General features: G+C 44.1%; 1 protein-coding gene across 1 annotated transcript in view; it reads left to right on the top strand.

Annotated features, from left to right (window-relative positions):
* Positions 1 to 12,602, top strand: part of ADGRL3 (adhesion G protein-coupled receptor L3) — a 961,109-nt gene extending 948,507 nt beyond the window's left edge. The window contains exon 25 of the mRNA XM_056570909.1: positions 9,907 to 12,602. Coding sequence (XP_056426884.1) covers positions 9,907 to 10,694 — 788 coding nt within the window. The 3' untranslated portion in view covers positions 10,695 to 12,602. The remainder of the gene's footprint in view (positions 1 to 9,906) is intronic.
* Positions 12,603 to 16,032: the final 3,430 nt, after the last annotated feature.

Here is a 16,032-nt window from a genome sequence, read left to right as displayed (position 1 = left end):
GTGTATGTATGTATGTATTGTCACGATGCCGGCTGGCAGGAGGTGGATCCTCTGTGCCAGAGAGGGATAGCGTGGACCGTGCTAGTGGACCGGTTCTAAGACACTACTGGTTTTCACCAGAGCCCGCCGCAAAGCGGGATGGTCTTGCTGCGGCGGTAGTGACCAGGTCGTATCCACTAGCAACGGCTCACCTCTCTGGCTGCTGAAGATAGGCGCGGTACAAGGGAGTAGGCAGAAGCAAAGTCGGACGTAGCAGAAGGTCGGGGGCAGGCGGCAAGGTTCGTAGTCAGGGGAGATAGCAGAAGTATTGGTACACAGGCTTTAAACACACAAAACGCTTTCACTAGGCACGATGGCAACAAGATCCGGCAAGGAAGTGCATGGGAGGAGGTTAGATATAGTCAGGGACCAGGTGGGAACTAATTAAGCTAATTGGGCCAGGCACCAATCATTGGTGCACTGGCCCTTTAAGTCTCAGGGAGCTGGCGCGCGCGCGCCCTAGAGAGCGGAGCCGCGCGCGCCAGCACATGACAGCAGGGGACGGGAACGGGTAAGTGACCTGGGATGCGATTCGCGAGCGGGCGCGTCCCGCTGTGCGAATCGCATCCCCAACGGCCATGACAGAGCAGCGCTCCCGGTCAGCGGGACTGACCGGGGAGCTGCAGGGAGAAAGACGCCGTGAGCGCTCCGGGGAGGAGCGGGGGCCCGGAGCGCTAGGCGTAACAGTACCCCCCCCCTTAGGTCTCCCCTTCTCTTTGTCCGGTAACTGCCTCCCCTGGGATGAGGACACCGGGAAAGGATGGAGGGATTCCTCAAAGGCAGGCAGAACCGCAGGAGTAGGAATGGGGAGAGAGGGCAGAGGGCGAGACCTGGCACGGGGCAGTGTGACACCAGGACGAGGGCCATGAGGGGACACAGAGGCTTGCCTGATGGGACTGGGAGGGGGGGAGGGGCATTTCCTGTGGCAGGCAGAGTCCTTAAAGACCTTAGGGGGACCGGATACAGGAGGAACCACAGGGTCACGGCAGGGAGTACTGGGAACCGGTTGAAGGCAGTCCTTGGAACAAGAGGGACCCCAACTCTTGATCTCCCCAGTGGACCAATCCAGGGTTGGGGAATGGTGTTGAAGCCAGGGTAGTCCAAGGAGAACTTCAGAAGTGCAATTAGGAAGGACAAAAAATACAATTTCCTCGTGATGAGGTCCGATGCACATTAGGAGGGGCTCCGTGCGGTAACGCACGGTGCAATCCAACCTGGCTCCGTTGACTGCGGAAATGTGGAGTGGCTTGACAAGACGGGTCACCGGAATGCGGAATTTATTCACAAAGGACTCCCGAATAAAATTCCCAGAAGCTCCAGAGTCCAGGCAGGCCACGGCTGAGAGGGGAGAGCTGGCTGAAGTAGAAATCCGAACAGGCACCGTGAGACGTGGAGAAGCCGACTTGGCATCAAGAGACGCCACACCCACGAGAGCTGGGTGCGAGCGTGCGTTTCCCAGACGTGGAGGACGGATTGGGCAATCCACCAAAAAATGTTCAGTACTGGCACAGTACAGACAAAGATTCTCTTCCTTACGGCGATTCCTCTCTTCCAGGGTCAGGCGAGACCGATCCACTTGCATGGCCTCCTCGGCGGGAGGCCTAGGCGCAGATTGCAGTGGAGACTGTGGGAGAGGTGTCCAGAGATCTAAGTCTTTTTCCTGGCGGAGCTCTTGATGCCTCTCAGAAAAACGCATGTCAATGCGAGTGGCTAGATGAATGAGTTCATGCAGGTTAGCAGGAGTCTCTCGTGCGGCCAGAACATCTTTAATGTTGCTGGATAGGCCTTTTTTAAAGGTCGCGCAGAGAGCCTCATTATTCCAGGATAGTTCAGAAGCAAGAGTACGGAATTGTATGGCGTACTCGCCAACGGAGGAATTACCCTGGACCAGGTTCAGCAGGGCAGTCTCAGCAGAAGAGGCTCGGGCAGGTTCCTCAAAGACACTTCGAATTTCCGAGAAGGAGTGTACAGAGGCAGTGACGGGGTCATTGCGGTCCCAGAGCGGTGTGGCCCATGACAGGGCTTTTCCAGACAGAAGGCTGACTACGAAAGCCACCTTAGACCTTTCAGTAGGAAACTGGTCCGACATCATCTCCAAGTGCAGGGAACATTGCGAAAGAAAGCCACGGCAAAACTTAGAGTCCCCATTAAATTTGTCCGGCAAGGACAGGCGGAGGCTAGGAGCGGCCACTCGCCGCGGAAGGGGTGCAGGAGCTGGCGGAGGAGATGGTTGTTGCTGCTGTAGCTGTGACTGTACTTGCTGTAGTTGTGACTGGAGTTGCTGTGTCATGGTGGTCAAGTACGACAGCTGGTGATCTTGTTGCGCTATCTGTTGCGACTGCTGGGCGATCTGACGAGCTTGCTGGGCGACCAGCGTAGGGAGGTCAGCGACAACTGGCAGAGGAACTTCAGCGGGATCCATGGCCGGATCTACTGTCACGATGCCGGCTGGCAGGAGGTGGATCCTCTGTGCCAGAGAGGGATAGCGTGGACCGTGCTAGTGGACCGGTTCTAAGACACTACTGGTTTTCACCAGAGCCCGCCGCAAAGCGGGATGGTCTTGCTGCGGCGGTAGTGACCAGGTCGTATCCACTAGCAACGGCTCACCTCTCTGGCTGCTGAAGATAGGCGCGGTACAAGGGAGTAGGCAGAAGCAAAGTCGGACGTAGCAGAAGGTCGGGGGCAGGCGGCAAGGTTCGTAGTCAGGGGAGATAGCAGAAGTATTGGTACACAGGCTTTAAACACACAAAACGCTTTCACTAGGCACGATGGCAACAAGATCCGGCAAGGAAGTGCATGGGAGGAGGTTAGATATAGTCAGGGACCAGGTGGGAGCTAATTAAGCTAATTGGGCCAGGCACCAATCATTGGTGCACTGGCCCTTTAAGTCTCAGGGAGCTGGCGCGCGCGCGCCCTAGAGAGCGGAGCCGCGCGCGCCAGCACATGACAGCAGGGGACGGGAACGGGTAAGTGACCTGGGATGCGATTCGCGAGCGGGCGCGTCCCGCTGTGCGAATCGCATCCCCAACGGCCATGACAGAGCAGCGCTCCCGGTCAGCGGGACTGACCGGGGAGCTGCAGGGAGAAAGACGCCGTGAGCGCTCCGGGGAGGAGCGGGGGCCCGGAGCGCTAGGCGTAACATGTATGTTCCACAAAAACTTTCAAATGGCTAAAGATTAATATCTTAACATGAAACTTGGCACAAATGTTACGTATATGTCAACAACAAACATAGAATAGGTCATTTAACCCTTACTCACCCCCATTTGCCAGGGGCGGGGCTTATGTTTAAAGTCCCATGCAAGTCAATGGGAAATATATGTTACTGCATAACTTCCAAACGGCTGGAGATATTTCGATAATACTTGGTCACATGTTACTTATATGTCCACTTAAAATATAGGATAGTTAATTTAACCCTTAATTACCCCCATTTGTGAGGGTCAGAATTTTTTTTTAAAGTCCCATGCAAATCAATGGGAAATGTATGTTCCCATATAATTTCCGTACAGCTGGAGCTATTTCATTACTTCTATACATATTACGAGTCGGGATATGAGGACAGGATAGGAGGCCGAGATAGGAGGTCGGGATAGGAGGACGGGATATGAGGACGAGATATGAGGTCGGGATAGGAGGTCGGGTAGGAGGTCGGGATAGGAGGTCGGGATAGAAGGACAAGATAGGAGGACAGAATATGAGGACTGGATAGGAGGTCTGGATAGGAGGTTGGGATAGGAGGTCGAGATAGGAGGACGGGATAGGAGGTCAAGATGTGAGGACGTGAAAGGAGGTCGGGATAGGAGGATGGGAAAGGAGGACGGGATAGGAGGTCTGGATAGGAGGTCAGGATAGGAGGTCGAGATAGGAGGTCAAGATAGGAGGTCGAGATATGAGGACGGGAAAGGAGGTCGGGATAGGAGGTTGAGATAGGAGGACGGGATAGGAGGTTGAGATAGGAGGTCGGGATAGGAGGTTAGGATAGGAGGTCGGGATAGGAGGATGGGATAGGAGGACGGTATAGGAGGTCGGGACTGGAGGTCGGGATAGGAGGTCGGGATGTGGGGTTGGGATATGACAACCATATATGAGGACTGCATATGAAGTCAAAAGCTTCCTCCTTTGTTTATTTTCCTCCCCAAAAAGGATTAGGAAGGAAAAACCGGGCAACGCCGGGTACTCAGCTAGTTTGTAATAAAATTGTATTTAAAACTCACTGTTGTCACTAACTGTTATTTTCTTCTCCCATTTTTTTTTACTACAATGTGTTGCCACAATAGGCTATATATTGACTGAAATGGGGGACTCTGCAATGTACTGGGACTCAAATCGCCCCAGAAACAAGTTAGCAAAACTTGGGGCAAAGCGAGTCCGCTCGTTTGTCTGTAGATGGCGCCATTGAACAAAAATACATTATGCTCGACTATAAAACACACACACACAGCCTCAATAAGGAAGGTAGATTGTTTAGTATCTAGATTGCGCCATCTATCTTCCTAATTGAGGCTATGCGTTTTATACAGGAGCATAATGTATTTTCGTTCAATGGCGCCATCTACAGGCAAATGAAGGGCTGTGCGATGGGGACTTGCTTCACCTGTCCCCTGTATTCCATCAATATATAGCCTATTATAGGCGATTTATTGATGAGCTTTTCTTCATTTGGTTGGGGACATCTGAAAAGGCAGACGAATTTGTTCAGAGCCTCAACCAAAATAATTGGGGTTTACAATTTAATCCTCATTTTTCAAAAACACTGATTGAATTTCTGGACCTTTTGGTTAAACGTGATGACTTGGGATCATTAGTTTTTTTTAAATATAGTATTGCCCGTTACCCCAAATGGTTAATAAATGTGTCCTATGGCCAGTATTTGCGTATTCGCAAACATTGCACTTTGGATACTGACTTTATTAAGCAGTCCCAGATTTTAAAACATTGTTTCATTAGTAAAGGATATCTGGCTCCTCTATTGTCGAGTGCATTTAATAAAGTAAAAAATCAAAAACAGTGTGATATTGTGGCAACACTTGTAGTAAAAATAGGGAGAAGAAAATAACAGTGACAAGTCATTTTAAATACAATTTTATTACAAACTATGATTGCGCTGCTAATGATATTAAACATATACTGACTTAATATTGGCCTATTATGAGATGACACTATTTTGAGGAAGATTATTCCCAAACAACCTGGTGTGACTTTTAGAAGGTCTATGAACCTTCGTAATCTTTTAGTTCTCAGTCGGCTGAAATCTGTATCTTCTATCTTCGTGACTCCAAATGTGAGAGGGATGATAAAATGTAAAAAAAGCCAAAAAACTGTTGTATCTGTTGCAATATGATTAGTACGAAAACGTTATTCACATCTTATTCCACAGGTGAAGAACTTCTTATTAATGGTTCCTCCAGTTGTGACAGCTCATTTGTGGATTATTTGTTATTTTGTGTGTACCGGTTACTATTTGTGGTCCGCACTGTTGAGAAAGTGCAGTCCCGCATAAACAAGCATTGCTCTAATATTAAGAACGGCTTTATGCTGCATAGTGTGTCTCGACACTTTACTATTGCACACCAAAAAAAAACTGAAGGCTTGAAGTTGTTCATCTTGGAAACAATTCCGAATGATGCCCCAAATAGATTTCAGAAATTAAAAAACCGTGAGTTGTATTGGATTTTTAAGTTATGTACGCTTTTCCCGAATGGGTTGAATGAGATTAAAAATACACACTGAAGGAATCAGATATGGGAAATTTCTCTACTGTATATTTTTTATATATATTTTTTTATATATTTATATTTATGCTTGTCTTCATTTTATCTAACGTATTAGTTGTTTGTTTGTTTATTTGTGTACCAGTAAGGGGTTAATATCTGCTGCTATAAATATGCTTCCTGTTTCCTTGTCTATATGCCTGATGAATCACTAAGGCGCCAAACGCGTTGCATATTGGGAATAAACGTTTTGCACATATACTTGCTACCTGTGGTCTTTCAGCGCCCAAAGTAATTCCACCTATTTTGGAGGTCGTTAGTTCTTTTTGTTGTCTACTGTGGAAGGCTGCGGTGGGACCTTAACATCACGTTCTTTACCTTTGTTGTGCTGTGGTCCGCACAATCAACCTTGGTAAGCGCCCATGCACACTATGCGGTTTTGAGCCAATCATGCAGTATTTCAAAATGGAGCACTCTTTTCTGCCTTTTTAGTATTGTTTTGCCTTTGTGAGCTATTAAACCTTCCATTGCCGCTTACTTAGTAATAGACTGCAAAGACAATTGGCATCACTAAATGTAAGTCATATTAAAAAAAATGGTACAAATATATCAAATATTTACACTTTATCTGACCCTTTAACCCCTTAAGGACACAGCTCATTTTGGCCTTGGGGATACAGCCAATTTTCATTTTTACGTTTTTGTTTTTCCTTCTCACCTGTTAGAAAGAGATATAACTCTTGTACTTTGCAATGACACCTTTCATTTTACTATAGAATGTACAGCCAAACCCCCAATAAAAATTTTTGTTTTCGGGTTGGTTGAAAAATGAAACATTATAACACAATTTTGCAACTTTTTTAGGTAGTGCACTTTATGGTAAGTATGTTAAACATTGCCTTATTCTGCCCTCTATACCCTTTTTTTCCATATGCAGGGTTGTATAAGGGGAAAAGGGGAATGATTTATATTTAAATTTTTATAATATTTTAGAAATATATATATATATTTTTTATCTATTTGACACTTTAAGTCCCCATAGGGGACTTTTATTTGCATTTATTAGATTGCAATGCATTGTTCAGTATTATGTTATTGTTAGAGATGAGCGAACTTACAGTAAATTCGATTCGTCACGAACTTCTCGGCTCGGCAGTTGATGAATAAACCTGCGTAAATTAGTTCAGCCTTCAGGTGCTTCGGTGGGCTGGAAAAGGTGGATACATTCCTAGGAAAGAGTCTCCAAGAAGTTTGTGACGAATCGAATTTACTGTAAATTCGCTCATCTCTAGTTATTGTGCCATTATTCCCCCCTCCCTCTGATGCCCTCTAATAATGACAAAAGGGGATCAGAGGGAGGGGGGGGGGGGGAAATGCCACAAGGGCATTAAGATGGAGGGGGGTGATGATTACATTTACCTCCTTTTTCTTTTATGTCCAGATAGGAAAAAGATCTTCAAATTATCATAACCCCTGCCTTCCAGCATTACTGAAAGCTATTCTGATGCTTAAACCATTAAGAAGCGATAATCAAATTAATTTTCAGATTGTATTACACCACCTCACGATAACAACATGTGTATCCTCGATGTTCCAAAAAGTGCTGGCGGAATTGTGGTAATGATGGAATGCTTTTTCATATCTTATGAGACTATCCTATTATGAGACCTCTATGGCAGGGTATTCAGCTAACAAATAATCATCTCCTGGGTTTCAATCAAGTACTAACCGCTCAAACTGCAATACTTCCTATAGATCTAGAGAAGTTTGCAAGAACTGCTCGCTCAATCGTAGCACATCTAGTCATGGAAACCACGCAGCTCATAACCAGACACTTGGAAAACCAACAAGGCTCTTTGTTGACAGATGCTCTCTCACATGTGAACTTAACTAGTGAATTTAAGAACTCATACTCAATAATACATTCTCGTCACCTGACTTTCAGAACCAATGCAGGGCTGGTACAAGGATTTTTGCCACCCTAGGTAAAACCTCATTTTGCCACCCGTTGGTCGCACTTTTTTTTTTTTATTATTATTTATATTTTGCACTATACTGTTATTGAATGAAATCTACTTTACAGAGATCAATATTCCAACATACAGTGACCATATAGTGGTCGATATTAGCTCTACACAGGCTCTGCAGACCATATAAGGGATTACAGGTACATGTGGGGACTCACAAGTGATGTCTTCTCTTATCGGATTTATTCTTTATCTGGCCCAGATTGTCATGACTCATCTTTGCAGAATCTTTCGGATAAACATTTTAGACTCCACATTCTTGCACAATCCCCACCTCTATACATATTATCCATGTGTAATGCTCCACATAGTAATAATGCCAACTTTGTGTCCCTATGTAGCAGGCCCCCTCACATATTGCCCATGCCATATCCTCTTACATATTGCTCCAGCCATGTCCCCTTACATATTGCCCCAGCTATGCCCCTTCACACATCTCCCACAGTCACGCCACTCACACAGCCCCCTCACATTGCCCCTAGCCATTGCCCCCTCACACATTGTCCCCAGCCATTGCCCCTCCACACATTCCCCCCTCACACATTGACCCCATACTGCTGGCTCAATGGAAGAAAAAAACCGCAATTCACCTCTTTATTGTTTCCTTGAAGCTCCTGGTGCTACTCTGCCCGCGGCTCCTATTTGTTCTGTGTGCACAGTGTCACACAGAGGATGTGCACACAAGAAGCCCATTCTGCAGTGAGAGATTGCAGCAGAGCGCTTTGAACTCTGGGGCATCTGGGACGTGATTACTTGATCCCTGAGTGGTGCACTCACCCCCTCGGTGCTCTAGGCCATCGCCCACCTAGGTGTGGTGTGCCCTAATCCAATGGAACATAGGACACACAGTCCACATTATTCAGTTCCCTGATATCCTCCTACCTCCTACTTCTATTAAAGGGGTACTCCTCTGCTCAGCGTTTGGAACAAACTGGAGCCGGCGCTGGGAGCTCATGACATCATAACCCCTCATTACATCACGCCCTGTCCCTCAATGCAAGTCTATGGGATGGGGCGTGACAGCTGAGCAGCGGAGTACCCCTTTAAGCAGTTATTCTTATTCTACCTATGTCTCTGTATTATCATTGATGACTAAAACAATTTGTGTAATCTCTATGAAGGTGGCCTGTGCAACTCTTGTGTTATACATCTGTGTATAACATCTGTGTTTCTCCCTATCACTATTTTGGTTACAAAACCCTTCCCATCCTACCCTCTCGTGTATGGGAATGTTAACAATCGCATGTTTATTATTTAGCTATCTCACAGAACTTTGCTCTGTTGGTTTAGTTTTATTGTTATAATGGATGCAGCTATGCAGCCCAACTGTAACGTGCTGGATGGGGGAAAGTTACTCACACGTGGCCGGTTGGACTTTCTGAATTTCTCCATCTTTGAGACTTCAATGACCCTTCACCTAACTTTGTTGCTCTGTAGTTTCCCTTTGCACTAGTTTTTGTTTCTTGTATTGTACTGTTTTGTTTATTAAAAACAAAAAAATGATTTTAATGAAAAAAAAAGCATACTCATCAAGAATTGTGACTCCTGTGGAGCTGTGAGCTAAGCACCATTATGTTTAGCTATAGGTTTGTCATAAGCATGCCCTTATAGCTAAGTAATGTGGCTGGGGTGACATTTTTTACTGAAACCCTTGAGGTGGTTTTCTGCTGCACAGCAGATTTCTTACAGTGTAAAATACACTGTGTATGCGCTATGTGTGACCCTACACTTACTGTGTAAGTTATCAATGCCATTTCACCTGACAAAAGGGCTCCAAGGCCCAGGATTTATTAAATCACTTTAAAAAAAAAGATTTTCTTCTCTCTAGATTTTTTTATGGACAACTTGTGAAAAAATAATGAACAGCAAACATTTTAATTGTCACATTGAAAAACTATAATAAATAATAAAGTAATCCAAGTCTGTAGGTCATAGTGTTGGTATGAACAGATCAGCGGTATAGAAATAATTTTCCCTCTGTATTAAAATGGTCTCATTATTTCAATGCTTAGTCCAGGGATATGCCAATGGTTGACAGTCATGGCTTTAAAATGAGTTTGAAAGCAATGGAATTAGATGCAATAAATAATAGTAAATATTTTCTTCTCTATTCCAATGTCTTCCAGAGGGAATCCTGAACAATTGCAGAGATACAAGTGTCATGGATACTCTACCACTGAATGGTGACCATGTGAACAGCTATAACATTGCAAGACATGAATATCTTAGGGACTGTGTAAAAATAATTGACCGTGGCTTTAACCACAAAGAATCTGCCTTAGAAAAAAAGATTTTGAAGGAGCTCACTTCTAACTGTATACCTTCGTATCTAAATAACCATGAACGCTCATGTGAACAAAATAGGAATCTAGTAAACAAGTTGATAAATAACATTACCAATTTAAAAGAGGATGATGCAGTCTTTGGTGATGCTACATGTTTAACTAATGAGGAAATTCTTGCTTTGGAATTGATAAATGAGGAATCTAATGCACCATTGCTACCCTCACGTTCCCACCCTACAGACAGTCACCAGCCTCTTCATTTTACTAAGAGAATGATTCCACCAGAAAACAGTGAAAGTGTTTTCCCTTTGTTACCAAATGAGCACATTGAAGCAATGCAATCACCTAACAGAGATTTTCTTTACACCAGCATGCCAACTCTAACTGGCATAGCTGTCACAGGAAGCATTGCAACTAGTACTCAAACAGATTCATCGCCAATCAAAAATAAGGATGCAGGAGAAATATACTATAAAAGCATGCCAAACTTGGGTACCCAAAACAACATACATCAACTTCATACATACTATCCACTAGGACGGGGAAGCAGTGATGGATTCATAGTCCCACTGAGCAAAGATGGGACACCTTCTGAGGAAAAACCAGCTCACCTCGTTACAAGCCTATAGAAGATAAAAGAGGAAAATAGTAATGTTAACAAACTCTCTTATGATTTACAATAAGAAATAATATTGTATGTGCTCCTAAATCTTTATGCTGTAAGACATTTTTTAAAATCACATTTTTAGTCCTGTGTATGGGATACAAATGTAATGCTGTTTTCTTTCTGCTTTTTTTTTCTAATTGTCCCAAAAAGACTTCATTATGTTAATGAAAATTATGAATTAATGAAAGAGAAAGAAAAAAAAGAGTGGCAATATTTGTAGCCTTTATTTATTATGATGTTAACTGATAATCGGATGAGTTTCTTAATAATACAGCAAGATAATTTTAAGTGGTGGATTAACAGTCACATAAAAATGTATCTTTTTCATCCATAACTTCCGCAGTTGTTGTACAATAACATTGTATAGTTAAATGAGCAGATAAGGGTCTAAATCAACCAATGTGTTTGCTCTAGATTTCTGACATATATACAGTGAGAAATTTGGCATTCAGTCAAAATGCCATTTTATGAAGCCCCATGTCATGTTTTTCAAACTTGCATGTGTGTCAGAAAAAGTGTTTAAGGTTTCATGGAGTTTGACTTATTTACTACTTATCTTTGCTACTTTCCTCATTTGGGCTCATCATTTTCCAGATTTTTGCAGTTTATGAGCCAAGGCCAGAAGTGTGTTCAAAAGTAATGGGAAATATAAAGGAAGAATTTATTCTAGTAAATTCACTTATGGCTTTGGCCCAAAAACTTCCCCAAAGAAACTTCCACCCATAGAATACAGTCAGAAAGTGCTACATCTGATTTGGATTGTTAAACAGATTTGTAAATTACTTCTATTCAAAAATCTTAACTCTTCCAATAATTATCAGCTGCTGAATTTGAGTTGTTATTTTCTGTCTGGCAACAGTGCTCTCTGCTGACATCTCTGCTTGTCTCTGGAACTGCACAGAGTAGAAGAGGTTTGCTATGGGTAATGCTTCTACTCTGGACAGTTCCTGAGACAGGGGTCATCAGAGAGCACTTAGACAGAAAAGAACAACTCAACTTCAGCAGCTCATAATTACTAAAAGGATTAAGACTTTTTAATAGATGTAATTTACACATCTGTTTAACTTTCTGGAGCCAGTTGATAGTTATATCTATATAAAAAGTTTTTTCCTGGATAACCCCTTTAAAGCAGTCCTTGATAGGGGACCCATTCCAGGTTGCTTTTGTCCCTATTTTAATGAGTGGTAAGATATGGATATGAATTGTCTCCACAACTGCTAAAGCAAATGATAGCAAACAAGGACATCAGAAAAATGGGATTGTGTCATCAGGTAGGTAGCAGTAATTTGGTATTAAGTAGTAACATTTGAAAAAGGAGAGAGAGAGAGACTTGAATGTTAGCCCCATTGTGAACAAGGACTGGTGAATGATGACAATCTTTGTTTAGCACTACAAACCATGTTGGCGCTATATAAGCAATCCTCTTTCCTCTAGTTCACCATCAATTTTAAAGAATCTCCATCATTTTGTTCTCACATTGTTCATTTCAGTCGACAACACAAGCAATTCATTCCAACTATCTACCACTTTTATAAAAATCATTTTTAACCTGCAAACGTGTTGCTTGCTCTTTTTTATTGTTACAGGTGACAAAATGTTGCTATGTGAAAAATGATAATGGATCCTAAATAAACAAAAACTCAGTCCTCAAAATGAATTAATTTTCGAATCACATGCTAATTTGATATATTTGTGATGTGCTGTATTAACCAACTATACAAACAAATTAAATGAAAAGAAAACTAATAGCAAAAATGTAAAGATGTTATGTGATGTGCATTTATTATCACTGCATTTCTAATGTATGCTTTTCTTTCTGAAAGTTGTGTCCCTGTTAATGTAGTAGAAAAAAATATACATTTTTTGTTCCTATTGTCTCACAAATTTTGTAATGGCCTTTGGTAATTTATGTTTTTTACATAGTTACATAAATAATAAGGTTAACAAATGTCAAGAGTAGAAAGATCTCTGTATTGTCCATTCATATATTTGTACATTGTGATTAAATTGCCTCTAGGACATCTCTTCTCCAAACTTCACCCATACCATAAATAACCTTTGTCACCCTCCTCTGCACCCTCACCAGTTCAGCCATGGCCTCCTTATATACAGGTGCCCAAAATAGAAACAATACTCCATGTGGTCTGACTAGTGATTTATATAGAGGCAAAACTGTTCTTGTCAGGAGCCTCTATGGCTCTCTTGATATATTCCGTGACTTTATTAGCCTTGGCAGCCACTGCCTGGAACTGGTCACTTAAGTTGAGCTTACTGTCCATCAGTACCACCAAGTCCTGCTAGTAGTTTTACCTAATATTTTATTATTTAGCACTTAATTGTACATTTTGTTTTATGGCTCAAGAGCAGGGCCAGACTGGGGCCAAAAACAGGCCAGGCATATTAGACTTTGCAGCCTATTTTTTTTTTTTTTTTTTGGGGGGGGGGGGGTCGCAGCAGTCAGACCCCAATAAAAATAAACTGGCTTGCATAGTCTAAAATCATCTCAGTTCAAGTGGCTCTCCCTCTGTTGCAAAGCTACAACTACCATCATGCCTCCAAAGCTCCAGGCATGTGAGTTGTAGTTTTGTAACAGCTGGAGAGCCACAGATTGTGGGGTACAGTTTCGCCTGTCAGGCAGAATACACAATGGTATAATGGTTCACAGGAGACGTCTTCTTTGTTGTCTTCCCTATGTCTTCTTCCAGCTACATCTTCTCCGCAGAGTCTGAGGCCCGGACATCATTGGTTCCTCACTTTGTCGGCAGATCCACATCTTCTGTATGACGACAATAATCATTATAATACTTCCATACATCATGACCCCTAAAAATAATGCTACCAGATGCTGTTTGTTCTGATTGATAGAATCCCACCCCTGTACCGTCCTCCCCCAGACTCTTTAAATCCCCCCAGACTCCTTCACCCTCATCCTCAGGGCTCCTTCACACTGTGGACATTCAGCCAGCAGAATGTCTGCTTGCAGCAAGTGCCGCAAAAGCCATTGCCAGTAGGGCCGCATAGACGTGCGCCATCTCTATAGATGGCAATGCAGTCTGGCAGAATTCCACCAGCAGAATGGACGTCCACCCAAAAAACAAACATGTTCATTCTTTGAGTGAACGTCCATTCCAACGGCGAAATTCTGCTGTGGCAATTCCCATTGAATTGGACTGTGCTGCAAGCTGATTTTTGCCGGCGCAGTGTCATCAGTGTGGGTGGGCCTTAAGTCCCCCCAGACCCTTTAGTCCACTTCCAGACCCATCTTTCCCCTACTCCTACAGATTCCTCTGCCCCCCCCCCCAGACCCCTCAGTCATCCTTCTTTACATTTTAATTTCCCCAGTCCTCTTCTCCCTTTAGACCCCTCAGTGATCCTCTTTTACACTTTTGTCACCCCGACCCCTCTGTTCCCTTCTCTCCTCCCCCGAGCCGTAGTCATCCTCCTTCATACTTTCTTACCCCCCCCTGACCTCTCTGCCCCTTCTACCCCCCAGACCTCTGTCCCCTTCTCCCCCAGACACTCAGTCATCCTTCTTCCAACTCTTGTACCCCCCCCAGACCCCTAAGTCATCCTCCTTCACTCTTTCATCCCCCAGACCCCTCTGTCTCCTTCTCCTCTACAGACACATCCTCCTTTACACTTTTGTCTCTCCCCCCACTCCGACTCCTCTGTTCCCTTCTCCCTACCCCTCAAGCCTCAGTCATCCTCCTTCAAACCTTCTTACCCCCCAGACCCCTCTGCCCCCTTCTCCTCCCCAGACCCCTCTGTCCCCTTCTCCCCCCAGATCCCTCAGTCATGCTTCTTCCAACTTTTGTGCCCTCTCAGACCTCTCTGTCCCTTCTCCCCCAGATCCCTCAGTCATCCTTCTTCCAACTTTTATACCCCCCAGACCCCTCAGTCCCCTAGCCCACAGACCCCTCAGTCATCCTTCTTAACTCTTTCATTGTCCCAGACCTGTTTGTCCCCTTATCCCCCCCCCCAGACATCCTCCTTTACACTTTTGTATCCCCCCACCCCTCAGTCCTCCTCCTTCCAACTTTTTTCTCCCCATCTCAGGCTCCTCTGTCCCCCTCTGCCCCAAACCCTCTGCCCTTTCCTTTCACTTTTCTTTACCTTTTTGGCAGGCTGCAGCATCAGAGATTCTCCCTACTGCTCGGAGCGGAGCAGCCGGGCAGGGACTTGTCATGGAAGTCAGGGGCGTGCCTGCGTACAGATGTCTGCTTCTTTCAAAGCCGCAGTGTCCCTGCCCTGGCTTACTAACGGGAGTTCTTTGGCCAGGAGACCAGCCAGGGGTGATGCCCCCTTCTGCGTGATCTTAGAAGGGGCCTCATTCATGCCGAAGGGGTCACCGGGGTCGTGGATAGAGTGGCAAGGGCTGCATTTGTTTTATAAAAAAACAAATAAAAAAAACTAAGTCAGACGCTGGGCAGATGGGCAGCCTCACGTACGATGCGGCTCTCCGGGCAAATGCCGGTGTGCCCGATGGCCAGTCTGGCCCTGCTTAAGAGCATAATCCTACATTTATCTGCATTAAATTTAATTTGTCATGTCTGTGCCCAAGCCTGCTTCCCCAGATCCCTCTGTAATATTATATTGTCCTCCTCTGTGGTGATCACTTTACCCAGTTTAGTGTCAAATATTGAAACTCTAATCTGTTATCCCTCTACAAGGTCACTAAAACATTTTGAAAAGAAGTGGACCCAGTACTGACCCCTAACTGTAATCCAACCTGAGTTCCATTGATGCCCACTGTCTGCTTTCTATTACTGAGCCAGTTGCTAACCCTCCCCTAGTCTTAACATTCTTATTTTATGAACTAACCTTTTGTGTGGCACCATATCAAATGCCTTAGATACAAAACATCTACAGTTTTAACCATTCTATTAATGACCTCCTTTTTTCGTTTTTGCAATTTCGTTTTTATTCCTCCCCACCTTTTAAAAATCGTAACCCTTTCAGTTTTGCACCACCAACTCTGCTTTGTAATGACATCAGTCATTTAAAAAAAAAAAAAAGCCATTTTGTAAATTTGGGGCTTCCGTTTCTACGCAGTGCATTTTTGATAAAAATTACACCTTATCTTTATTCTGTAGGTCCATACTAGAGATGAGCGAACTTACAGTAAATTCGATTCGTCACGAACTTCTCGGCTCGGCAGTTGATGACTTATCCTGCATAAATTAGTTCAGCTTTAAGGTGCTTCGGTGGGCTGGAAAAGGTGGATACAGTCCTAGGAAAGAGTCTCCTAGGACTGTATCCTCCTTTTCCAGCCCACGGGAGCACCTGAAAGCTGAACTAAT

Source organism: Hyla sarda, chromosome 1 (assembly GCF_029499605.1).
Source record: "Hyla sarda isolate aHylSar1 chromosome 1, aHylSar1.hap1, whole genome shotgun sequence".
Classification (NCBI taxonomy): Eukaryota; Metazoa; Chordata; class Amphibia; order Anura; family Hylidae; genus Hyla; species Hyla sarda.
The sequence above is the reverse complement of the archived record's forward strand: the minus strand, read 5'-3'. Positions and strand labels throughout refer to the sequence as shown.